The following is a 27,351-nucleotide window of genomic DNA, read 5'->3' on the forward strand; positions in this document are numbered from 1 at the left end:
TTTCACGTGTCTACTCAGATGGAATGATTTATTCATGATAGCATAATAAAACAATGAACATTGAAAGCACTGACAGTTGAACCGAAGGCCTCTCACACATGCACACATACACACACACACACACACACACACACACACACACACACACACACACACACACACACACACGCACCGTGCACCACCATTCCCAACCGCCCCCTCCAGCCTTTACTTTTTTTTTTGTAAATTCTCTGCCCCAGTCAGTTTGTTTTTTTTAATTTTAAATCCTTTAAATATATTTGATATAAAAAACAAGCCCACGTATGATGAACGAACCATTCAGAGGCAGCTCCATGTCCTCGTTCTGCCCCCTCCTCCATTTCCGCCCATCTTGGCTCTTGGACCCCAGAAAAATTTTGACATTGGAAGAAAAAAAAAATGGAAGAAAGAAATACGGCACTAGAAAACTGGTTTGATAACCTCCCTGAAAAAAGATAGCAATTCAAAAAAAAAAAAAAAAAAAAAAAGAAGACAGCGGCGGTGCGTTTGTGGAGCTCTGGAGGACTGGAGGCACTTTGGTACAGAGCGAAGGCCCCACACCTGACACCACGGCCAGCAGAGGGAGGAGGGCGAGAGACTGAGGCGGCAGTGGGACATGCAGGGGGTGAGGGTGGGGCAAGAGATGGGAAAGGGGCAGTGTGGAAGAGCAAGCACCTGACAAAGGTGGAGGAAAAGGCCAGCCTCCCCTCCACTTAATGCCGTGTTCAACAGAGGTGGAGAGGAAGAGGAGGAGCGAAAGAAAAAAAAAAGCGGTGAACTGGGCAAAAGCTTTACAACACCAACAGAAGTGGGTCCTTTAAGGTAAGCTGGCGGGCATCCAGGGACGGCGGGAGGAAAGCTTGCTGTGGTCCCTTGGTTTGTAATCCCAACCCCCCCCCATCAAACTCCTCACCCCTATCATCAGCACCCTCCTGCCCGCCCGCCGCTTCACAAGTAGAGCTCCTTGGCGCGGATATGCTGCAGCTTCTCCCTCAGCATGCGGAAGGACGGCCGCACCGCCGCGTCGAGGGTCCAGCACTGCTTCATCAGGTCGTACACCACGGGCGGGCAGCCATCGGGGGCGTCCATCTTGTAACCCTTCTCCACACGGGGCACAACCTCTTTCAGCGGCTGCCAGACGGACGGGAGAGGGGAGACGTGCAAAAGTGAACAATGCTGCCACCTGCAGGCCAGGGCCTCGCAGTCCAAACACACGACGCAACGGCTGGGCTTCGATTAAAAAGAAATACATATAGGACAGGCCAACAGGAGAACACTCGTGTTACATTTTCTACAGAATATCTGGTTAAAAAAAAAAAAGCCCCTTGAATTTGCGTAATCAGCATAAATTGAGAAAAATATCTATCTACCGGTATATATATTTTTTTGAAGGGGTGGACTTCAAACAAGGTAACTGTTATAATACGTACATGAACCCGTAACGCAATTTGAAAAACAGAAAATATGACGCGTGACAAAACGTCTAAGATGCCATGCCTCAAAAGACACACGTTATCAGGCATTGGGAGTTGAACCCGCTTAGGGTCATTTTGGCCATTTCCAGGAAGCCTTGAGAAAGACTCAACTGTCCGTGTGATTTTTCAGAGTCTACCAAATTTGAATCACGTATACTAGACAGATGGATGATGGTCAATCTTTGTCGAAACTAAATTCAGATACTCACAATACGAGGGTAAGGCACACGGCCGAAGGAGTAGATCTCCCAGAGGAGGATTCCATAACTCCAGACATCTGACTTGGTGGAAAACCTCTGCAGGGGACAACAACAAAAAAAAAAAAACGATGCCAGAGCGAGTCAGCTTGATGCCAAGTTCAGCGACCTGACTGCCACTTATCACAGACTGAAAGTAATTGTCACCTTCTCCCTCAAAGCCTCGGGGGAGGTCCATTTGACGGGGAGTTTGGCGGTGTCCTGAATGGAGGAGGCCTCCTTGGTCAGGCCAAAGTCGCTGACCTTGGCGATGTTGTCGTCCGACACCAGCACGTTGCGGGCCGCCAGGTCTCTGTGGACAAAGTTGTTGGCTTCCAGGTACTCCATGGCCTCGCACACATCACTACATGGGAGAAAATGTTTGTTTAAAAAAAAAACAACAAAAAAACAAAACAAATCTTTTAGCACTACGACCACAACAGCCTGGCGTGACTCACTTGTCGATTGTATGCGGTAACGGTTTGACAGGACTTCTAATCAGACTTTTCAGTGTGGTCCAGAGACATATGAAGTTGCATAGAACAGACGAGGTCAGGGCGGGAAGTGTGCTTGTACTCGAGCCACATGCTACTCTGGATTCAGCTACGCCTCTGTATTCATAGCAAGCTGCTTTTGGAACCACGTCAAACTTGTTAACTCGTTTGAAATGGCTTGAAAGGCTCATTGGAAAACCAAACCGTAACCTGGGTTAAAACCTGAATTTGAAACACAGACCCAGGCTTGAAACCCCAACCCTAAATTCAAATCCTAAACTTGTTTTAAAACTCTACTGTAATCATTCAGATTATTGGGTTCAGAGACTAATTCCCAACTGGAACGTATTAGGCAAGGGCCATGCGTCTAAAAAACAACAACAACAACAACAATGCAGACCGGGGCAAGTGCCACAAGCTGTATATACATTTTTTAAAATTTGATGACAAAGGCACTCAGATAACTCACAGTGAGAACTTCAGTAAGCAGTCACCACCGAGCACAGTCCGCCCTCTGGAGCGCAGGTAGTCGACCAGGCTGCCCTGTTGCACAGAGGGGGAAACAAGGCCTTTGAGAATATATAGCACATTTTGCATGGCACCATTATATAAAATTAATATGCTCATGAAGGAATCACAGGAATCAATCAGCTGTTAATTTGGTTTTTTTTTGGGAAGTCTTACACCGGGGGTACCAAACGTCAGTAGGCCAGTGAGGCGTACCGACCACCATGCCGCCGATCCACAAAGCACTTTGGAAATGCCAATAATCAGGACGACCAAAGTTCAATTAAAATGGCATCGCAACCAAAGACAGTAAGTCCAACGCAAAGGCAATTGCGCAAAGGCATGACCAAAGCGCCCTCCAGCAGAGCCTGCGGTGCCACTGACCTTGGCCATGTACTCGGTGACGATGTAGAGACTTCCCCTCTCCTCCACGATGACTCCCAGCAACTGCACCAGGTTGTTGTGCCTCAGTTGACTGCGCGCACATCAAAACAAAATGACGGGGTTCATCTCGAAAGAACGACACTCCCATCTTGAGATCGATTGTGTGCCCGATGCGGCTCACGTCATGACGGAGGCCTCGGCGATGAAAGCCTGCGCCGTGGCGTCGTTTTTGATACACTTCACCGCCACTTTGGTCCCTCTATAGTCGCCCACCATCACATCTGACAAGACCGAGGGAGACAATCTTGAGCGTTCGACTGAGCCTGATCCTTTCAAAAATTCTTCTTGGAAACCCCGTCTTAAAACCAATGAACTGAACCCCCCTGGTTTGAAACCCCCATTACAAAACGACAACAACCCCAGCTGGCAAGGCCAACTTGGAATCCTATTCTTGTTTGAAATCATAACTCTTGCTTGAAAACCTTCATTTGAAACGCTAACCCAAAGTTGAACCCATTATTTGACAGCAGATGCTGGTCTTAAAACACTAATCCTGCCTTTGAACCCCCGTTTAAATCTTAACCCCGGCTTAATTAAAGCACCAGTGTGAAACACTAACCCAAAGCATGAAAATGCAATTTGAAACCCGAAACCTTGTTTGGAACACTAATTTGTAAACATAACATTGGTTGAAAAACCAAACTCAGGCTTGAAACCCCAATCGTGACGTGTCGACTCACCTCCAAACTCTCCTTTGCCGATGGACTGCTGGAGTTTCAGCTCCTTCCTGTTCAGGGCCCAGCCGCCTGCGGGGACACCGCACATCAGTCTCACTTCAATTGGATTTACGTTGGGAAATAACAACAACAACAACAAAAAAAAAAATCACATTGCTCTGCTTTCAGCACCGGCCAAGTCTCGTTAGGTTAGCATTTTTTCTTTTCCCCCCTCATCTATTTTTTAATGATGCTCAGAACGATGCTCCTTGAGACTATCAAGGCAGGGGTTGGACACACAGGTCGACTATTTACTAATCAGGTGAACTCTGGAAGCGATGGGATTGCACTCAATTGGATGCGTGTCCAACTACAAGGGGCTGAAGAAAAAATGCACACCACACTTTTGAGCATTCATAGTCACTTGAATACTTTTTCAAGGCACTGAAATGCGACGACAGCCTTCTCATCTGTTTACGTTGTGTACACACACGCAAAACAGTTGTGTTGAATGAGTCCTGAATGCGCCCTTACTCCGAGAGAACTCGTCCTGCGCCGCCACAGTGCCCTCCATCAACTTGGGCTTGATGAGGCTGGTGCACAGGCCGTCGGCGTCTTTGGTGTAGTGCTGCCGGAAAAACACGAGACCACAGTGAGTGCGCTTTTGGCCACGCAATATCCGCTCTGTAAAAAACGGCAGCAACCGAGTAGGGGGACCGCGTCACGCCCAACATTCCGCATTCGGAGGCGATATCACATCGGATGATTCTTGGGTGTGCCCCTGTTGTGTTGAAAGCAAACGTCACTGCCGAGACTTATTTCAAACGTAGTCGAAAACAATTTAAGTTTCCACCTTTGGGGGATGAACCAGAGAGCTGTAACAGAGGCACGATGAAGTTTAAAAGCCAACACTCACTCTGCCTCTGTGTTGTGTTGAAAGCAATGTCGCTGGATGGTAATTAAGTCAAGGAGAACACTTGGGTGTCGGGGTATTATGGGATACCGGGACAGGAGTGTTAAGTTTTCATACCGGACACTGGCTACTTTCGCCCTGTTCTGTTGAAGGAAATTGCTGCGTACAGTTGTGGCCAAATCCCACTTTGCTGTGTTCTGTGCGAAAGGCAAGGATGGACACGTACTGGATCTACTGTACTCTGAAGCTCAAATGAGTTCTTTCATTTGAAAATATGTTTTTGTCCAATTCCATAGCCCCCCCCCCCAAAAAAGCACACACTATTATAATACAATACAATATTTGGCCTTTGCTGTGTTCTGTATTAAAATCCAATGGCGGCCTGCTGTAGGATCTTTTATTCCAGATCTGTGACACACAAGTTTTGCGGGATCCTTCTGTGAATTTGGCTATTATCGGATTGCGGGATGCTTTTGAAAACAAATTTTACCACCAATTTTACTGCTACGTAGCAGGGCTTTGAGATCGGGCGAACTTGGCTCAATTCGAAGAGCCCAGAGTTCAAAGTCAACAGAGTGAAACTGCATTTAGTTACGCTGCACGGAAATGGAACAAGCTGCCAGCAGAAGTGAAATCTTTTTGAAATATTTTATTTCCTTTGAGTTTTAAAATGTTTTAAATGTTCTTAAAGTTTTCTGTTCATGTGTTTAAATGTTGTCAAGTTACGTTCTTAGTCATTTTGGGAAGCGACTTTTGTTTTCCCGACCTTGCTTCTGATTGCCGTTCGCTGTTCGGTTTGCAAATGCTTTTAGGTGTTGCGTCTTTGCTTGCGTGAAGCACGCCAAGTTGCCTTGTGTCGAAAACGTGTTATATAAATAAAGCTGCCTTGCCGTTGCTTGGTTGTGTGTTCAAAACAACAACAAAAAAAAAAAACAAAGACGGACACAAGCTGGACCTAATGCTGCGGCTCTGATGCACCAATTTTTCAGGATCTGTTTGAAAGACGCTTTTGTCCTTTTGTCTGGGTCTGTGAAAGCACACACAGCTGCAGCAAGAGTTAAAAGCAAAGACGGGGGTTTTTTTTTTTTAAATCTGTGTGAAATGCAAAACAAAAAAAAAAAATCTGCCAAGAACACATCAATTGATCAGCTGTTAAGTGTGGATAGCAGTTGGGGACACCCGAACAAACAGACTTCTAAAGTGCATTTGATGTTTCTGAGGTCTCCCCTGCCGAGGGGAACCTGAAAGACGGATCATTACGGCGGCAAGGATAAACCACGACAGCTTTGACTTTCATCTCACGCTTTCTCTGAGCACCGAAACACATTTGCCTCCTTGCTTTTTGTCTGTTACAAGAAACACTTCATCGAATGTCAGTCGCTTGTCATCTTTTTTTTTTTTGGGATTAAGTCTTCAGGGTAGCAATCACCTCTTTTTACTGACATTGACTCACCCCCCCCCCCAAAAACCCCCATACATGTCAACCTCATCCAATGACAAGCACGTATGTAAAAATTTGGTGGTACTGTACACGCTCCTCGATTGGACAGCGATGACATCATGGCCAAAGCTCGCTGCGCTGCAGAGCGGCCGGGTGGAATGGGTGACATGACAACACTGATGAGGATGCAGATGAGGAAGCGCAGCCTTGCGAGGTGGGGGATGGGGGGGGGGGCAATACTTATTTTGGGAAGCGGCAGTTGAGAAGGCGTGCAAAGCGCGCACGGAGTCCGTAAAAAGATTCCAAAGGCTGCAGCATGAGCGACGGCGTGCGTTGGCGACTGCAACCACCAGGCGGTGACGTTGCAGCAAAGGAAATTCCCACGTGGGTGAGCGCTGAGAACAATGCATTACGCAAACGCATACAGATTCATGACGATGAAATGTCATTTAAGATGAAGGCGTGAGCACTCTGCGTCCACTGAATAGCGCATCACATTGGGTGCCTTCTTTAGTCAGTCTGGGCTGAGGCCTGTCGCGACAAGCCGACGCAGTCGACGGCAGCGGAGGGGGGCTGGCTGCTGAGCCGGAAAATACACACATTAAGAATGGGAGGAATCCTCCGCTAGTGAGGAGGGAAGACGAGGTGAAGAATGCACGCGGGGAGAGGCTATACATAGACTCGAGAAAGAAGCGAAGGCTGCAGAACAGAGTCGAAGTATACACAAGGGAGGCAGGTATCGAGCCGGGGAAACCATCATGACACATAAAAAGAAGGGGAAAGAAATAGAATGACGGGGAACAGCTACAGTGAAAAATCCAACACCTTCAGGCGAAAACATTGGGAGAAAGAAACTTTGAAGAAAGATAGGTGTGAGCATATTAGGTGAGCCTCACTCGACCTCATTTTGACCGACATCAAAGGAATTCGGATGCACATTCATTTTGGAGCAGAGAAGAGTCAGGCAGTGTCCAAGTACTTTTGGATGGTATGGCCTTACTGAGTGTGTTGCTGATGTTATTTTGGTAGGTCTCGACATCCTGTTCATCATCCGGTCCTGACAAACATTTTGCGGTGCACGCAATGAACCAGTTTGCGCAGCGGCTTGAAAACACATCACGAGGAAAATGAACTTGAAACTGATCTAAAACACTTTTTAAAATAAAAAAAATTCGTTTAACAGAAAAATCCTTGATTGAGGAGAACTGCGATTGGTGAATTAATATACAGCGGGGATTACGGCTTTTCAAGTGTGCTAAAAAGTAATCACATATATACATATAGATAGATAGAGAGAGAGAGAGAGAGAGGGAAAGAGAGAGCGAGAGAGACACACACACAGAGCTATGTTTGTTTTTGGTTAGCAATAGCAGCCGTATGCTGCTCGCAGTCTGAGTCAAGAGTGTTTATGTGAGTGCAGTAGGAGAGCGTTTAAAGGGTGTTACACGGATTGAAACAGTATTAGATTGTGTTGAACAAATGTTGCTTGGAATATTGCCTTTGCTGTGGGGTTTTATGAGGGCAACCATTTGGACTCCACCTCGAAGGTATTCCTGTATATCAGCATTGCAGGCCTCATTACAAGCGCGATAGGTTGAGCTCTTGTGTTTCGTTTTGTGTTATCTGACGGGATGAAAGTCTATGCTACTCGCCTTGCCAGTCTGGCAGATAACAGATCAGACAGGCTTTTTGAAGAATATGAGAAGTTTAGTCGAACCCCATTGGGAACAACCGTAGTGTGTGTGTGTGTGTGTGTGTGTGTTTCTGTTGAATGCGCAGAGTTATGTAATGGATGTTAATGAGTAGAAACACATTTATTTTTTGTCCATTCAAATAATTTTTAAAATTCTGGATAAGTAAAAGACTCGCCAAAACAAACTACCACATTGCAGTGAGGCGTTTCTTATACAATATACTGACTTATTTAACTTGCAAAAACCATGAAGGGTTCAAGTAAGGTAGGTGCTACGTGGAAATCAACAATGAGATTTATCTTTATGGTGGGATTGTAATGGATACCGCACGTGTTGTAAAGCCACCTTGTTTGCATGTCACGGTCATGGAGCAAACCTCGACAGACTGTCAAAAATCAGCATCACCATCTTTCTCATGGCAGAATTCTTGTTGTAAGCCCTTTTCACACTATTTCGTTTTACGCTACCATTCCCCCTTTTCGCCCGCTCACCTCCACCAGCTGCATGAGGTTGTCGAAATACTCCTCCTCGTCGATGGTGAGCTTGCCGTTGTGGTAAATGATGCGGTAGTGCTCCACCTTGCCGTCGCAGCTGACGCAGAGCGTGTAGTCGCCCGGGTAGTTGGTGCTCTCGCGGACCAGAAATAGGCCCGTCTCAGGAGGGTAGAGCAGCCGCTCGGCCTGCTCGCGAGTGATCTTCCCGTGGAACCAACTGAGAGCAGACCGGGGGGAGGAGGACATAAGATTAGGCACTGTAAAAATAATTGTCATTCTTGACGTTGAGAGACAAGATTGTCAGTTACAAATGACAAGGGAGTGAAAACTGTTGACACTTTATGGACATTTACAAATGCATGACAAAGCTTACAACTTGCCCCATACTTTAAAGGAAACACTAGCAGTACGACCAAGCATCTTAGGTGCAACGCATCGTGATAAAAGTATAACGTTTCCGTAACACAGGATAGTAGAGTTGCAGCTTTCCTCACAGCCGCCACTTGGGGGCAGTGGAGGGGTGGGGTGGGGGGTGGCTGACTGACTGCGGCTCCGACTGGGTCTGAGTGCGTCAGAATGGGAACGGGACCACAGCTGAAGCCATCACATAACCCGGATGTGAGAAGAGAGAGTGCTTCTTCAAAAAATATCTTCCCGTCATTCATAGGCGAATCAACTCCTCGCCGTGGAGGAAACGGCTCGAAACTATTTTCCACAGAGGAAATAAGACAAAGTGGGAAGTGAATTCTGTGTCCACCACTCCTATCTTACAGGATGAACGCCGAGTAGTTTTACTTTATTCAGTTTTTATGTACTTATGGCAAAGTGAACTTGCAAAGTTTTAGACTTTTATGAAAGTTAGCCAGGTTGATCATCAGTACGGCATGATGGGAATGATGGTTAGCACGTCTCCTTCACTGTCCAGACGCTCTGTGCTTCAATATTGTGCATTGTATCCTCCTTCACGCCACCCTAATGAGGACAAGCACCGTGGAAATGATGGATGGATGGTGATCACATTTTTCGTCTCTTGCCCTCAATGGCATCAAAAAAATCACCCAAAAACAAAAATAGATAAAATCACCCCAAAGCACAGCCCATGGCGATGTTTTTAACTTTGACTGTTCTGGTATTTGTTTCCTCGTACCACTCTTAAGAAAAAAAAAAAAATTGTGATAATAGGCTATGCCTTTGGGAATACGTGAAGAGAAAGTTGGACTGAAGTGGAGCAACAGGAAGTTTGTGCCTGCGTAGCCAATCATTAACGCTTGTTATGTAACAACCCAGTCGAGCGCTGGATGACCCAATGACTCAAAAGTTGAACGCTGCCGTCCGTGATGCTCATGACGGGCGCAAAGGGGTCACAGGAGTTGGAGTGCAGCATTTATGAGTTTGGGGATCGTTTTATGGATCGGCAAATGACACGCGGCGTGTGGTGTGGGGTCCAATTATTGCCGGTGTGTCGCGAAGAAAAAAGTGAACCACCAGTAAGACAAGGTAAAAGCAGGAATTGTATTTTCACTGTTGGAGACAACAATTCATTACCAGGCCCCCAAATTACACTTTGACAATTAGCTTGTACGGATTTCAGCGTGTGGTGGATAAAGCGACCTCCCGTTTGAAGAAAACCAAATCACAGCTTGCAATTTCCCTGGTTGAGGCACACATAACCTCATCACCAATTACATCGCAAATATGTTTGTTCCCAGATCCTAACGCCAAGAATGCTGTCAGTTATTGCTAATCTATGCCAAACCTTCTATGCAGTCGCTTGAAAGTGGGGGAACTGTGCCCACCCAGCATAGCTGCCAAGTCATGGACAAAGAAACTGAGGAGGCGGTAATAAGTAAATTCGCCCCGTTGTGACATCACACTCTGGCACAATTCAGAATGGCGTACTTTGGTAGCTCGCAAAAAATATTCTTGGTTACGAGTGGAAACGCATTCCAGAGACCCGAATCTCTGTATACAAGCTACTAAAAAGTCCTCTTCACATCATACGGCCGCTTTAACGTTTGCTTTTCTTTTCATCGTGGCGGAAACGTAGACTCGTTCACTTTTGAGGCGCACGTCGGCACCCTGTAAGGGGAGCTTGGACTGCCATCTTTTGCGCAAACATCGTTCCTTGGGCACTTACGGCATAAGACTGAGTTTCCCTCCTGATTTGACTCCTTCCCTCTTCTGGACATAGTTTGCTGGAATGGTTCCCTCTCTGCCCACGATGTTCCTTGCTTTGTACCAGTTCGGATCCTGAAGACAAAAATTTTCTTCATCTGACCGCAGCAAACGTTCTAGTCAAAGATAACGGAGTCCCGGTTACCCTGGTGACTCCGATGATGGTCAGCACATCTCCTTTGCAGAAAGGCAGGTCCTGCTCGTTGGCCGTCTGGAAGTTGTACTTGGCGACGCACTCTGTGCCCGTCGACCACGGCGCCTGCAACACAAAAAAGAAGATGGCGTCAGGACCAGCGTACAAACCTGTTTCGTGGCTTAACGCGTCTAATCGCTACTGATCAAAGGGGCATGCGTAAAAAAACACTGAAGATGGGTCATGAATGGGTTTTCCCGTGTGATAATGATCCAAAACATAGTTCCAATGCAACAGGGGGGGGGGGGCGCTCAAGTACATCAAGGAGTGGTCGAGTCAATCTCTCTAAAGCCAAAAGAAAACCTGTGGCGGGAGCTGAAGCGTTTTTCTTTTTTCACTTTTGACTGATTCTCCAGCTATAGAAATAAAATCAAGAGGGGGAAAAAAATCTGATTGAACATTTAAATCTTTTATTTTAATATTAGTATTAAGCTGGTGTTCCTCATCAGTGTTGAGAGTGCCCCTTCATGTTCATTTTTTTTTTCATTTTGATTTTTCAATGACATTTTCTTCTGTTGCCTTTTGACTCAATGGCAGTGTTGGCGTGGCAATTCTAAATTTAATTCTCACACTGTTGCCAATGTTCCCCCTGACCTCAAGCACGGGTGAACTGCACACAAACGTCAAAATAAATCGTCTTAAAAATCTATATCCATGTATCACGGACTCTGCTTGTGTCAGGATAGGTGTGATGTGCTATTGACTTACGTGAATCCCAGACATGATGAGAGGAAGTGGGCGGCAGGTGTCCTCAGGCAGGTAGCGCTCACTGTTCAGCTGGTACCATCAGAGCTGCCACGTGAACAAAGCCATGTGTTAGATGTTGGGTCAAAAGTCACGTGCATTCACACAATGCATAAAAATGATTCTCGAATTCTGACGCTATACTATGCCCATAATAGATGGTTTCCACCATATACCTGTAGCTTCGTGATTTTGAATCATCCATCGGTCAAGCACGCCTTCTCCTGATTGGTGACAATTTGGGAAAATTCCAGAGTACTAGTTCGGCACCGTACGACTCCTGGAATTCACCCCAAATTATTATGAAAAATTAATAAGGCAAAATTGAAGTTGTTTAGCTGCCAGCTATAATTGTACATTTTTACCATGTCATTGTTTCTTATTTTTGTCTTCTTTTAAAGTCTTATCAAGTGACCCGTTGGTAGTTTTCTTCAGTCACTGTCAATCATCTTCCGAAACTATGGTCCGCCAATTGGGACGACTACGCATCAGCAAAGATGGTGATGCCATACAGCCCCCTCCGCCCAGAAACAGTACGACCAAATCTGTGCTACCAGTGGAAAAGTTTGTGTCGAGCCGTGCTTCACATTAAAAAGTACCAGAAAAGTGGCTCTTAGTCTGAAAAATGTGATGACCTCTTCTAAAGCCTTTTGCTTTTGCGACCAGTCAGCCGAACAGGAAGTTGCGAGTCGAGCGAGAAGGAGGAAGTCAATAGACTCATATTTTCCATCTCTTTGCATGAAGCGGGGGAGGGGCCAACGAGAACGTCCGAACCCCCACAAAGGAAAGCAATACTTGTTGGTACGGCTCGGTGAGCATGACACGTTCCCTCGAGAGATCGACGACGCCGCTCTCGCCACCACATCCTGTGTTGACACAGGAACTAGCCGGGCTGCAGTCAATTGCAGATAACAGTTACGTATTAGCCCGAGCCGACCCCTCTCGAGTCACCCACAGCAGCATTGTGAGACCAAAGAGTGCTATTCTTAACTGAGGAATGCCTAAAGAGCCGTTCAAGCACATCGAGCAACACGCTGCTCGAGCAATATGCCCAACTTAGTCAAGTGCTACTCAGTCAACGCCTTCCTCTTTCTTGCGGGAGGCACGCCATTGTTGACTTGCTCAAACGGCCCTCGCACGTGTATGGAAATCATATTGATGAGCGTGCAGGAGCTCTGCTTTAGCTCGACAACAGTTGCCATTTCAAAACCGGACCATAGAATAGGTCTTCGACCAACAACAAAAACATGCAAATCAGGGCTGCACGCTATGAGATGAACATGCAATACGAGTGTTGAATATAGCAATAGATACTATTTTTTTTTAATGTAATTGTAGGTGGAGTAATGGCTAATTATATTCCATTGGGTGCACTTCCCCAAAAGGAGGCTAGCATGTTTTCTACAATAATTTAAATAAGTAAATCAATCAATCCAAAAGGATGTGTCGTGTAGGTTATTTTTTTAAATTTTTTTATTAGAACTTACAAACAGCCATCAACATTAACAATGCAAGCAATAAAATTAAAAATAATGCAACTGTGGTTTCATGCGAAATCTTTTTTTTTTTTTTTTTGTGGTTACAATAGAAGTGTTGCGTGCGTGTGTTCACTGAATCGTTTGCGTTGTTCTGTACCAATTTATCAATGCACGACGCTAATAACGCAAAGCGGTCAGAATGCATCTTTTATACGAAGATGGCAATTTGTTTTGAATATCATAGCGTTATTGCATGTGGCCCGACAGAACTCCACAAATGGATTTTTGCCTCATTACAGAAAAATAAGATTGATTTGTACTTGGGTGACCTAAAAGTATAACATAATAGTGCAGCTTCTGGCAGGACACACAAATATTTGTATGTGTTAACTGCATGATGGATGCTTAACACGAGGAGCTACATGCATGATTAACTCCTACACCGACGCGCTAATTACCTTCACACTTTTGCCAAAATGCCTTGTTCACAAGGATGCTCGGATTGTCAACACGGGGCCATGTGGAGCTCATGTCGAGAGGTGTTCCGCCATTAAGATGTTCTTTCTTGATGAAAGCGTGAGTCATTTCAGAGCCGATCTAATGCCGTCTGACACACCAATGGGGGCGTTATGCAACTGTAGTGCAGTCCCTGTATAATTGTGGTTTATTTAAATTATTAAAAAAAAAAAAAAGGCCCACGCTACCGGAATGCAGCAGTTCTGAGGGTCAAATGGGATTGAAGGCCAACATTTCTGGTGTTGTAAAACTTAAATTTGCACTGTCAAAAGAAACAATAGATCCTCTCACAAGAACTCAGTCGGCGGTCATCAGTATTTACTCGCGTAGGGCTGGGCCCTAAAATTCATATCACGGTATGAACTGAATCCTTCACGGTAACGATTTAGATTGCGATTCTGACTAGAAGCTAGACAGAAAGTTACTTTGTACTGTCAAGCTTGAGAGAAGCTTGAACAAATAGCGCTTCTAAAACTTGTAACACAAAGCTGAATATACAATGACAACTGGAAATTGTTGTGTTGGCTAATATTTGGCACTGAAGCTCCGCATTTAAGCACTGGCATTCCGGATAAGCAACGGGCAGTTTTACATGGGATGTTGATACACAAATATTCGTATCAAGGCTTTACTTAAGACTATTGCGGACGGCAGACATGAATGACAATCCTTTCCTCCTAGTATCTAAATTTGTCTCAGCTCATGGTGACGTTGTCATGGCAATGGGTGATGCAATAGCAGTCTTCAATGAAGGAGCACTTCCCTATGCGCGGCACCATGTTGTCCGAGGCCGTGTCATGAGCCCGCCTGAGACAAAATAGCGTGCACTGAATCCTGCCCTTGTGCTCCTGCTAACTACTCCGCAGCAGGCCTGTAGATTGATGATGTCATCGTGCTCTTATGGCTGCGTTGGAGTTTTTATCCTATTCGTCTGACACTGACATACGGTATATCTGCATGGCAATGCCTCTCACCTGAAGGAGCTTTCCTTTCAGCTAAGTCAGGGGTGTCAAACTCATTTTTGGTGTGGCCCACATGTGAGTTACTGTTTCCCTTGGAGGGCCATGATAACTGAAACTATATAAAGAAGTCAAGAATAACGTTTTATTCAACTATGGTTTAAGTAACTGTAATGAAAGGTTTGGAAACAAGAAAATGCTGACAATCTCTCTCTCATTTATGACATTTGAAAATTTGATTTCATTTTAGCAAGTATGTGTGCAAGTAAGTTTGAAGTCGTCATCTTTGATTTGCTTTCGCGGCCCACTTAAAATGATGTGCTGGGCCACATCTGGCCCCCAGGCCTTGAGTTTGACATCTGTGAGCTAAGTCATTGGGCTTTCTGAAAAAAATAAAATAAAAAAAATCTAATTCGGAGATTTTTTTCTGATTCATTCTAAACCACTCAAGTTTTGAAAAACTTTATTCCCCCAAGCACCAACTTGCATCAATTTGTCTACACAGATAATGTGAACATTTTTCCTCTGGGGGGGATCATTTTGTGAAAATATGCATGTAAATATAATCGTTACAAATGAATATATTTTTAAAAATATTCAATGACTTAAATGAGACGTCAAATTGCATGGCTTGGCTGGTCAATGTGATGCTGGGGTATGTCACTCTGTTAGCTTCATTCCATTGGTGTAAATAAAAATCACCAGAGAGGGCCCAAGTTCGGGAAAGTTATTGTCAGCTTCTAAAACTAGAGCGACAAAACCGCAGGCATCTGGGGCGATGCAAAGCACACTTTATTTATACTGCGCCGCTTCCACCGCGATGAGTTTCGGCAGCCGACGCACAGGAAACACAGAATCACGAACGTAATGACAGGCTTCCTATTTATTTGCTGTTTGGCCCAGATATTTTTAAAGAAAAAAAAAGAAAAAAAGTCACAGATTGTCTTGAGGGTAATCTAATATATTAAAACTCAATTAAACAACAGCCATAACCTCACTCAGCACAAGGACGCCATTATGTTTATCACCAGTCAACAACATTCTTCACAAATCCAAGCGCCGGGGTTAGTGAAATGCCATACAAGCCCTCTGGTTGCCGTATGAACATCTTTACTTTGTAGTCGCAATGACCTGGAATTTTTGACCGTCACGTTCGAATGATCTTTATTTAGTTATTTATTTATTTTTTACTTCCCCCAAATTCAAAGAGATAAAAGGTCTGCCGGGCTTCTTTTCACAGTTGTATGATGTCTCAACGCAGCATGACCGGAGCAGAAGAGCAATATGGAAATGTGTAGAGGAAATCATGCAAATGTATTGTTAGTTTCTCTGCATTCTCTGCAAGTGAAGTGTCACTTGAATGCATCTCATTCAACTGTGCCTGTCATTTTGTCTGTTGGCAACTGTGAAGACGACAGCCTGGACTCATAGGCCAAATCTGCGCTAGCATATTTGGTGACCATTTAACCACCGAATCCCGAATCCCTATAACTGGAGTGCACGCATTTAGTGCTTTTCTTCTACACCAGATGTTGTCCAAAGCACTTTTTTGTTTTTTAATATGTGGCTGATGCGCAGCTGTGTCAACCTATGAAAAGGTTTTCCTTTTAAATAACTTCAAATAATCTTCACCTGCAGGATCCCTTACCGTACACCGGCCAATAGCAGAATCCAGAGAATTTTCCCCACTTTTGGTGAAGTTTTAAATATAAATAAATGGCCTATTTTGTAATTTCTTTTCGTTTTTTGGGCACATCGCATTATAAGACGCAATCTACAATGCATCCACTAGATCAAGGAAACGCCAACAGAGTGATCAGATGTCAGTAAAACTTATTTAATAAAGCAGCGACACAGTTCATTTAACCAACAGTAAGTTATAACATTGACTCGTTAACGTTGAACTCTCTTGCCGCTGCTCTATTTCCGTGTTCAACTGCGTAACTGATCGCCTTAAGTTTGAACTCTGCATTGTCAGCAGGTCTCCAGCAAGGAGCCATTTTGAGGTCGAAATATTCCCGTAATGACCATACACAAGGCACATTGTGAGGTTTTAAGAAAATGCAAGACATTTAGGTGCACCTTTTAGTGCGGAAAATACGGTATGCGCCTCACGCCACATCTGATTGCAAAATTACTTGTTTCTACATTCTATTACTGGAATGAAAATGCAATGATGCACCACTTGGTGAATCGTAACAGTTGCTATGAGTTTCAAGGAAACCAAAAACTTGCCAAGAGTGCCAATATACCCACAGATACAATATACAGTCTCATTTTCAGCATTGTCAGATGGATGCCTACTGCGACATCTGATCCTTTCATTTTGTCTGCTGCTCCCATGGTCCGAGGTTTTTTTTCAATAAGCTGACAAATTTCTGTTAATATATCCACAAATAAGCTCATATTGGCCAAACTTCCTAGCAATTCTCCACTACGTCCTTTCAGGAGTTTGGTGATACAGATTGAAAATATTCCAATGGGGCAAGCGAGAAGAAACGGGAAGTAGCTCACATCCTTTCGGCTGCGTTTAATCCCCGAGCGTTTGCCTCCTATCTTTGTCGAAGTGAATGAAAAAAAAAATAGAAGGGAGCGTGACAAGAGAAGGGGGACAAGCAGACAGGTGGGCTGACAGACAGACGGCGTGACGTCACGGAGCAGTGGGCCGCTCGGGCTCACCGCTGGCGTCGGACAACAAAAGCAGGCAGGCAGGAAGTGGAAGAAAGAAAGGAAGAGGGGCCGCGGGGAGGCGAAAGGGCCTGCGACGGCTGGGGCCGCAGAGGCGGAGGAAGGGTGATGCTGGGCGATGGCGAACGCTTATTGTTTGAGCTTGAGCGCTGCGCTTCGGAGTCTCAGCGCGGACAGACGCACACACTCTACAGCGCCGGCTATTTATACCCTCTCCATCGACGTAGGTGGAGGCAGCCTGCACTCGCTTTTATCAGCACATACATTATGGAGATGCTGAATTAAATTAAAGGGGCTGCCTGCTCTGATTGCCTGCCTCCGTATGATTGATGTCTTTCTTTCCAGGAGGAATCCCGCACGCTTCAAGGATACTTATGACGTGTGTTTCTTCCAAGGCTGCGCTGCTTTGGGATACACTTGGAAGATGGTCCAAAGCTTTTTCACACTGCACTTCGATAGGCGCAGTGAATCCGAGACAAACTCATTTAGTGTTTATGTGCTGCGAGGGCGTGACGACAGAACGCCAGATTGCGTCACGCAGCGAGGTGGCCGCATGCCGTGGCGGCCGCATGCCGTGGCGGCCGCGTGCCGTGGCGGCCGCGTGCCGTGGCGGCCGCGTGCCGTGGCGGCGCCGCGCTTCGAGTTGAAAAATCCTAAACTCTGGAGTGACGTCAGGCAGGGCATTCGATAGAAGAGGGGTGGGCGGAATGTGGATAGAATGGATGGACGACAATTTCCGAGAGATTTAGTGAATGCATTATCGCCACATGTAGCAAGACGCAAGCTGGGATGTCGTGTCTCAAAAACTCTTGTCTCAAATATTCTAACCTGGGCACACATGGACACTGCATCCAGGTGGATGCAGTCTGTTAAAAGGACATCGGGGACTGCCTTGGAAGTGACGGCAAATGGTGTGTGTGTGTGTGTGTGCATGTGTGTTTGGCTGCTGCCTCATCTCGTGTGGTAGCAACACATGACAAGACTTCTATTGAAGCCGCGGGGAAGAGGAGGGGATGCAAAGCGCATGCACACAGAGGCACAAAGAGCGTCATTCGCAGCGGGGTGCGGGCACAATATGTCAGCCCCCAAATTTCTTTTGATAAAGAGATGCATTCAGCACCAATGACACCATGAAGAAACATCCGCATCGTGACTAGCAGGAGGAGGGGGAGGAGGAGCGGCACATTGGCAAAACTGGGAAACGAGAAGAACGAGATGGTTCATCTGTCGGGGGGGGGGCATATTTGGCAGATTCCACTGATTTTATGGCTGCTCTATCAGACTTCTAATGACAACCTCAAATGAGATGCCCGTGTACCATTAAAGCAAGTTGTTCGACTGACGTTTCAATGATAAAGCTATCAGCAGTTTCTATTCGCAATTATTCACAAAAACTTACTTGCATAAAAAGTACCACAAAAAAAGACTGCTGCAAGGCAAGATTTTGAGCAATACCAATGTCAATTGCGTAGTCTCGTTAGGCGCTTATTTGTAAAGACGCGTTGTGAGCAAGCCTTTCTAAATTTGGCTGAATTGCCAATTCATTAAATGCTATACCCGATGTCCGCTGATGATTGGCAGGTAGGCTGGGGGAAGATCTGACACTTTCCGGCAACTGCCGGATCCCAAAGTCTGTGTGCTGTGCATGTGCCAAATGCACAGATCCACGAACATTAATTGACAAATGTAATTCAGCGAATTGGTGCTCAAGTGCTGCGTCAACCAAATTGAGAAAAAAAAGCACAATGTGTTTCTAATAAAATGAATGAATGTATAAAAAATGTTTTTTTTAAATGTCACACACGAGCAAGATTGTTGTGCTGCACTCGGCGTTTTTTAGCATTCAAGTAATTTGCCATGTCTGGATCCTGGTGACAACTTTTATTCTTATTTCGAGACAGGAAGGCGTCATACGACTTCCTTTTAACAGTGGCCACAAGAGTTTGAAAGGTGAAAAACAGGAGATCGGGTTTTTAGATGGCGAGGAGCGTGAACTTGCTGGCTGGCAGCGTGGCATCTACCGAGTGCGCACGTTATCAGCAGTCATGTGTCGGATTTGGTGCCAGCCATGAATAATAGAATTTGTGTCGCACTGTGCCAAGCCTCTAAATTATTCATCTTTGTGTGCGGGCGAGCATCAGCGAGCAGTGCGGGACACTCACCACTCTGGGGACCACACAACACAACACACATTCACTTGCTCACGCACACTCAGAAAACAGGAAGTGAAATAGTGTGTGGGCATATTCGCTTGCATCCTGGAAGTGAATCCATATTCCACCATTCAACCACGTCGAGCAGATGACCTTGGTTCTTTATTGTTTGTGGATAATTAAATATTGCAGCTAACACACAAAAAAAAGTTTCAGAGGACCTTGACATTAAAAAAAAAGTGTTTGGGTCCTAAAATGTGCAATAGATGAAAGTGAAAAACTTTGACAATAGCGGAATCCCCTTGAGATGAAGCGAATGAGGCCAGCCGTTTCTTTTCACAGGCTACGTTTAGAAAATGTAACCTAATTATCTGGGAGAGAACGACCTAAAACATCCTCTGCTTGATGATAGTTTCAAAGGAGCATATTCATGTCAGAGGATTCATCGCAAAGGCTTGTTTTGTCACTGCGCCTAGGTGGAATGCACTTTTCTCAATAAACGGTGTCCCATATGTACACAGTCATGATAACGTGGCCTCGGAATGCACCATGCCTCATGATTCCTGCGCCTACGATTGCAAGTTGTGAATTGCTTTCCCATCTGGGGCTTACAGGGATGGAGTTTGGCACAAAAATTGGTAGAAAATATACAATCAAAAGAATTGTGATTTTCATTTTTCTATAATTGCCCAGGCCTCGTGAAAAGGTGTTCCGCAATGCACACGCTTCCTTCGGCCTGTTGTATTAACGTTTGGTGAGTTCTGCTTAAAAGGAACGACTTAATAAATGTCTTCAGATGCAGCGACTTTCCAAGATTCCTGCGCAAAAGAGGTTTGGTTGTGATCACGCACTTAATGAACAGGAGGGAATGAAAAAAGGGTCCATTCTCATGTCAGGGGGTTGGGGTGGTCGCCAAGTATGAATTAGGACTGTATTAAAGTGACGGCTAGCAAAAGAACGCAAAGGATTAGTGTTGCTGGCGAAGCAAGTCACGACTAACATCAGTTTTGTTTTTGCATGTAGAAAGAAAGACCATTGAACTCACTGAAAGGCTTGGAATGGCTTCGAGACGGGCTGGAAGAACCAGGAAGAATTTGGTCACCGTGAATGAAGAATTAAGACATGACGGCCGATCACAAAAATCGACAATAAAACCAGATCAGTGGAAAAGTCTACTCCGGCGCAAATGAGGAAGTGCTTGAACGCTTCGCCACAACAGCAATCAAACAAGCTTGAGTACACACGCGGGTTGACATCATGTAGGCGCCATGTACGAGCCTTGTGCTGAGGATTGCTCGATCCGTATACTGCGGTGGGGAGAATCGATTGTGTGGGTTTTAGACTTTGCAAAGGTTCTCTCATATTTGGGGTGCTCCCTGGACACTCTGGAGGAGGTGGGCAACAGGAGGATGCAAGCTAAGCTAACAGCTACGATGGACAGACCCTACCACCTCCTCCGGGCCACCCTGACAGCACTGGGCAGCCCCCTTCAGCCAGAGACTGAAAGACCCGCGCTGCAAGGAGAGGCTCGTTCCTACCGCCTGCTATCAGGCTATTGAATCGACGGGCTTGAAAACCTGGACTCACACCCCACTCACCCATTTTTAATATGCTTATATTTATATATTTACTTATATACTTTTTGTCTTATACTCTTTCATAATTTTGCTGCTGTAAATTGGGAATTTCTCCATTGTGAGACAAATAAAGCTTTTCTTATCTCATTTTTAATTTTTATGCCTGCAACGGGTTTCAAAACAGACTGGGAAAGTTGAGGAGTTTTCAAAAACACCTCGATGGGAACGTTTCTCGGGTGAAGAGGTGAGTTGGAAACAGGTAAGTGTCACGATTGTCTGCGGCCAGTTGCTCAGCTCAACATGACCGCTGGTCAGCTCGCCAGCAGGCGTGGGAGAAGAAGCCCTCGCAGACGTCAAGCTGGAGGGAGCAGGGGAGGGATGGAACTGACCAGACGCTGGCACAGATGGAGAGAGGCCGAGGCGAGTTTGCGCCCAAGATGGCTGCCACAATGCTACCATTCTACCGCATGATGAGGGGGGCGGCCATGGGGGTCTTGAGTAGTGGGCGGGGGCGGCACACTGTGAGTGATGAGCAGAGAGCGTGACATTGTGACATTGAAGTGCCGAAAAGTACTTCTGAACAGCAACAGTCAAGGCGACGCATTCCAGATATGCCAAATTGGTAAGATAAGATAAGAAAACCTTTATTAGTCTCGCAATGGAGAAATTCCCGATTCACAGCAGCAAAGTTATGAAAGGAAGAAGTAGATCAACAAAATATAGGAGCTGCTGGAAAGGCAGCCACCCACGCGGCGCCATTTTGAAGTCAAAATAACAAAAATAGCACAACACAACACATAGGACACAGACAGTCGTGCAATCTTCACCACTTTTCTGCATACACTTTCTTGATACCATCATAAATCAGGAATACAACAAGACTGTAAACCAGGCGTGTCAAACTCATTTTTGTTGCGGGCCACATTGTTGGTACGGTTTCCCCTCGGAGGGCTGTTATGACTGTGAATTTTGTTAAAACGATCCAACTGTTTGACCACCTCCACATATGACATACACAGCGAACAACAAATTGATGGATAGCTTGTTTTGAAATCAGAAGTCAAGAATAATGGCTTGTTCAAACATTATTTTGCATTAGATATGACAATTTGAATTTTTGATTCAGTCTTCAGCAAGCATCATGGAAGGTGACATGCTTGATTAGCTTTCGCGGGCCACATAAAATGATGTGGAGGGCCAGATCTGGCCCCCGGGCCTTGACTTTGACACCTGGCTGTAAACAAAGGGGTAAATTGCCTGGATAATTTATTCAGTATCCAGCAGAACAGAATTTAAGGCCGTGGCGACCACCCCACTTTCGTGGCGACTCCTCAAAATTATCTCAGCATTTTGACGCCATACTCCGCCCACATTATTTGCTATACATTGGATTGGATTGGATACAACTTTGTTGTCAAATGTGCTGTGATGAAATTTCTTCCAACGCAACATAAAACAAGAAACATTTCAATGTAATTTAATAAATTATTTTAATTTAATAAAAATTAAATTGCATAATTTTTTTAAAAAAAAGATTACTTAATTTTACCTGCAAAATGGTTCGGTTCACGAGCATGTACACACAGGTGGCAGAATTCCCAGTAAAGACCCGAGCTTCCCGACCTAGCCTACAACCTGAACTACTAATAAGAACCGCACAAAACACGTATGCCTGAACACAAGACGTTAACATTAAAATGGCTGCCAAAGGGGTTCAAGTGAAACTGGTTACCGGCATACACACAAGGCACACTTTCCAAACCGGGATCAGATGAAAGGTGTTGTTCTTTGGAACACAAATTACAAACCTCAATTCCAGTTGTTGGGAAGTGGGGCCGTTGAGTAGAATGTGAATAAAAAGGGAACGCAATGACCATATTATTTAACATCATCATCATATTTGTCTTATTTATGGCCGTACCACACGTCCTGCCCGATGGCAGCTGGGATCGTCTGCTCTTATTGGAAACGTCGCTCCATTCATGTCACGCCCCGACTGATAACCGAAAGGGAGCGCCGCCTCATCAAGTGACGGAAAAAGTCTTCAGATGCACTGACGATGCGCTTTGAACAGAATGCTCTCCCTGAAAGCCACGTGGAGCAGCACCCGGTCTGGCTTAGGTGCTCAGCAAGTGGGTAATGGATCCTCAGTGGGTACGCTCAATGCCCATTTGAAGCCCAGCCAAAGTCTGCTGACCTCAACACAATGAAAGCGTTCACTTTGTGCCCCCCCCCCCCCCCGGGGGCTATTCTCGATGCTGTGTCCGCTTCGCCTTTAACAACCACCAGGGCAGGGATTTATCATTAGATGCAGGCTTTAATGCTATCGCACCGCTCCCTCGCTAGTTCGTGGTTCAGTTCTTGCTGATTCAATCCAGAACCTCATGTATTACAGTTTTACCTCACTATTTTGGTACGTTTTCTTGCTGTTTTTCTTCCTTCACAGTCGGACCAGTCCAAAAAAAATGTCTTTTTTTTTTTTGTACGGGAAAATTTATTTTACCTCCACCGCCGCCATTCCAAAATTAGACACATACATATTGGTGTTTGTAAATTTAGTAATGCCCCTTGGTACTGTTTAGGTATTAGATGGCAATGTAGATTTAAGGTTACATCTTATTAGCGAAAGTGAGATAAAAGGATACAATTCAAGAGGAATACAGTCAAACCTCGGTTTTCGAAGAGCGTGGTTTCGGTTTTCGAACAAATTGGTTGGCCTCCTGGAACAGATGTCGAAAACCGAGGTATGACTGTATTGCGAATTGCATGTCCCATTATCATGATGAGAATGTTTTTTTTTTGACAATGCGCAGCCCTAATTTGTACATCATATTACTTTTCTAAATCTGGACATCCCAAATACAGAAGAAAAACCCGATCTATAAGCGATACCTACAACCAACGTTCCACCAAATAACACAAAAGTAACACTTCACTTGCTTCGCCCTGAGCGTAAACAATAAACTTTCAATGAATAACTGAGGCCAGTAACGACTTCACACATAAATGCAGACAAAACGGATTCCAAAAAACGGTTTGGCCCGAGATGACATACATAGCCACAGCATGTCTTTTTTTTCAAAATGACATCACCAACTACATGCCCGGCGTGCACATTAAAAGGGTTTTGTTATCGTTACATAAATCTCCTTTGAAAACGGCAATCCCATTTTACACGCTTGTGCGCCTACTCCACGTTTGTATGGCGGCCGAGCACCAAGTGATGGACAGCTCGGGGATGCACCTTGTTTGCAAAAAGACTCCACTCCGCATGCCAATGAAGTCTGCGCGGCGTAGCGGAACGGGAAACAAAGCTCGGATCCAAACTGACAAACAAATATGAATAAAAATGACCTTGCGGCCATACACATTTCCCCCTTAAATGTGTTTGGGCGAGGCCTTTTCAACGCCTCACTCGCTGCGCGTCAATCACGTGGGGAGCATAGCGAAGCTCGAAGCGTAAGACTCGACAGATGGAGCGATGCAAGTGTTTCAACATCGCGCGAATGTGACGTGTTAAATGTTGTAGGATGCGGCCACACAGTATATACTGCAATTCCGGGCCAAAGAAAACTGTAGGTCAGCCTTAACAAAACAACACGTCCATTCCCACAAAAGATTTGTGTCAGTGTATCTCTTTGTGCACACTCATGCCAAAACCTGACACGGCCGGCTGGCTGCACAAGGTTAGTGGTTACGTTTACGTAGATATCGGTATTGCAATAGAAGCGTAGTCAGACGTTAAGTATATTTGGGTGGTGGTGGTACGCCTGCCAGAATGGGCACTGCCCCTGTCTATTTAGCATCGTGATACGATATTATTTCAGCTATTTTGAAAATATTTGTCGTCTTCTTTGCCTTTCTGCTTTTCCCATGAGGGGTCGCCACAGAGAGTGTTCCATTTCCCTCAAAGTCTATCTTCTGCATCCTCCTCTTGAAAACCAGCTGCCCTCACGTCTACTCTCACGACACCCATCAGCCTGCTCTTAAGGCCGAATCTCACTGAAGGTTTGCCAATGCGAGCACACCGAGCGAATGGTTTTTTTCTTGTTGCAAAGACATTTTGGCAACAACAAAAAGCATCTGCAACCATTACAATGATTTAGGAATGTCTCGCAAACGTCTTTGCAGTTGGTTGTAACATTGAATGAACCATGAACAGAAAAAAACTAAAAAACATGCATTCTCTAATCAGGGGTGTCAAACTCATTTGTGGCACGGGCCACATTTTAGTCACCGTTTCACTTGGAGGGATCATTTTGAGTTGGGTTTGGTCACAAGAAAATGCTTAGAATATATCTCTTATTTATTACATATGAGAATTTCAAATTTTGGTAGACATTTTAGAAAAGATCATGGAAGTTGACATCTTTGAGCTGCTTTCGCGGGCCATATAAAATGATGTGGCGGGCCAGATCTGGCCCCCGGGCCTTGAGTTTGACACCTGTGCTCTACATGCACACACACTTGCAAACCTTTGCCTCTCACTGAAATAGGGGCTTTGTCTTCTTCTTATTCACTTTCCCAGTTGCTCCATACTCATCATCCGTCGACTGATATACTCGCGATCTTGTCCAAAGTAACTCAGGGTGATCTCTCATACTTTTCCCCCCAAAACATTGAACCTTGACTGTTCCGCTTGATGAGCTCATTTCTAATTCTATCCATCGTGGGGTCTACTAAAGAAAATGTCAACATATACATTTCTGCTAACTGCATCTGCGTAAATGTGCATGTGTGTGCCATAGGCTTTGGCAGGAGAATTAGTACGTGACATGTGCATCAAACAGAAAATTGGTATTTAAAGTTGTGCTCTCACAGCCAAGCTCAACTAAAATGAGACAACCAAATCATTTCATGAAGCGATTAAATTCACACGTTCATTTGAATGAGTCGAGCTCAAAGACTCACTCATCAAACACCTAAAAATAAATAAGACAGTACAAAATACTAAATATGCGTATGCACAGTGACTGAAAAAATTTGGCGCACTGGTCAATAATGCATGTGCACCGACACACCTCTCAAGCACACCCCCGCGTTTAAGGAATTTTGACCAGCGACGTTTAACAGCTTTTTGCGATCCAAGGACGATTTAGATCTTCTGTTTGGGCCCTTTGACAAGACGGAACATCAATTAAAGATGTAGAGCACTACATTACTTTCTTGGGCTAGCCACAGCTTTTTAGCTGCCCAAAAAGTGTACAGTACATTTGCGCTGATTTACATCCACACTCGTGTGAGTAAAGACTACAAAAATAAGTTGAGCTAGACACAAGGGCCCCTCCTTCTTCGTGGTTGGAGTGAAGAAGGCTGCTGAAGCCCTTGGTGGTCGTGTCCCGGCTTGCAAAGGTATGCACCAATCATGGCTTGAAAGCGCAGCAGGCAGGACGGGAAGCGACTGGCAAACAAGGCCAAAAAAAAGCTGCAGCCGGTCAAGTTCTTTAATCATTCAACAGCATCGAATATAATCTAAACGCGAGATGGCAATGTTTGGGATAAAACTGACAATCCGATCATTTGCACGTTTTGAAATATGCAGAATTTCAGCAATGAAACGAGGTGGGTATAATCTAGGGGTCTGTTATCGGACAGGACTGTCTCATCGTGCTTTAATGCCCTCTTGGTCTTACTAACACAAATCCTGCGAGTTTAAAAATAAAACAGCGGCCGTATGGACCGTTTCCGTCAATGATTGCATTGCACACAACGTCTTACCAAAATGGTTCTTCCGGCAGTTCCTACCTATCGTCATTCTATTCAAACGAATGCAACGAATATCCTGTCACAACTGGTGGTTAGACCACAAAAGCCTTCCACCAGCAAAGTCCGATAATGGAATCACGAGCCCATGTTAGTGGGTGTCCTCCGGTTCAAAACTAGCAGTGGGCGTTGTTAGCAAACGCCAACGCAAAAATCGCCTCATTTATGCATTTACGTAAAGTAACACGATATATAGCAAGATAAGAGAGAGAGAGCATCCGCGCGTGTGTGTGTGCGTCTCCGTTCATGCAATTTCATTTTGTGTTGGGCTAGCGGCTAACGGTAAAGTGCTGCTGGTGGTTACGCGTTAGCAATATGCGGCTAATAAAAAAAAAGTAAACCACAACATTACAATGCTTTATACAAACCAAATGGCAGCTCGTGGTTTTCTCGTTGTCCCGTTAGCCGCCGATGCTACGACGAGCGAAATCAAGCACGGCGAGATGAAAACACTCCCCCCCCCACAGAGGCTACAAAAGAGGCTAACTCACCCCGAGAAAGCGTCGACCAAGCGGGCTGCGACAAACTAGCGACGGTGGTCCATGGGGGTGACTGCGGCGGGGAGCATCCGGGTTGGGCTGCTGCGGTTCGAGTTGTCGACAATTCCAAAAACGCTGCGTGGACTTGACGCTAGTTTGCGCCCTGTCGATCATGTGTGTTTATTTATGTGGCTGTGTGCGTACGTGTGGCAGTAAGGCAACAAGAGAGAGAGGGGCCTTCTGCTTGCCGAGAG

General features: G+C 45.2%; 1 protein-coding gene across 2 annotated transcripts; it reads right to left on the reverse strand.

The window, feature by feature from the left end:
* Positions 1-27,351, reverse strand: cskl (c-src tyrosine kinase-like). Of its 2 annotated transcripts, none has more exons than XM_086107518.1 (13): positions 27,110-27,351; positions 11,449-11,532; positions 10,693-10,806; positions 10,510-10,622; positions 8,370-8,589; positions 4,365-4,458; positions 3,855-3,920; positions 3,296-3,395; positions 3,115-3,205; positions 2,693-2,766; positions 1,898-2,093; positions 1,703-1,789; positions 1-1,149 (listed from the first exon to the last, which is right to left on the reverse strand). In XM_086107518.1, the coding sequence occupies exons 2-13, from the start codon at positions 11,461-11,463 to the stop codon at positions 967-969; spliced, it is 1,353 nt and encodes a 450-aa protein (XP_085963644.1). In that variant the 5' UTR covers positions 11,464-11,532; positions 27,110-27,351; the 3' UTR covers positions 1-966. The 2 variants fall into 2 exon arrangements, with proteins under 2 accessions (XP_085963644.1, XP_085963645.1); XM_086107519.1 differs by lacking the exon at positions 27,110-27,351 and adding an exon at positions 26,987-27,047.

The sequence above is a fragment of the Hippocampus guttulatus genome, chromosome 3, assembly GCF_054856545.1.
Source record: "Hippocampus guttulatus isolate MCC_2025c chromosome 3, RoL_Hgut_1.0, whole genome shotgun sequence".
Taxonomy (NCBI): Eukaryota; Metazoa; Chordata; class Actinopteri; order Syngnathiformes; family Syngnathidae; genus Hippocampus; species Hippocampus guttulatus.

Coding starts and splice junctions, on each gene's coding strand:
- cskl (XM_086107518.1), bottom strand. Junction 1,790..1,897: donor CCGAGGCTTTGAGGGAGAAG/GTGACAATTACT, acceptor TGTCCCCTGCAG/AGGTTTTCCACCAAGTCAGA. Junction 1,150..1,702: donor GTGTGCCTTACCCTCGTATT/GTGAGTATCTGA, acceptor TCCGTCTGGCAG/CCGCTGAAAGAGGTTGTGCC.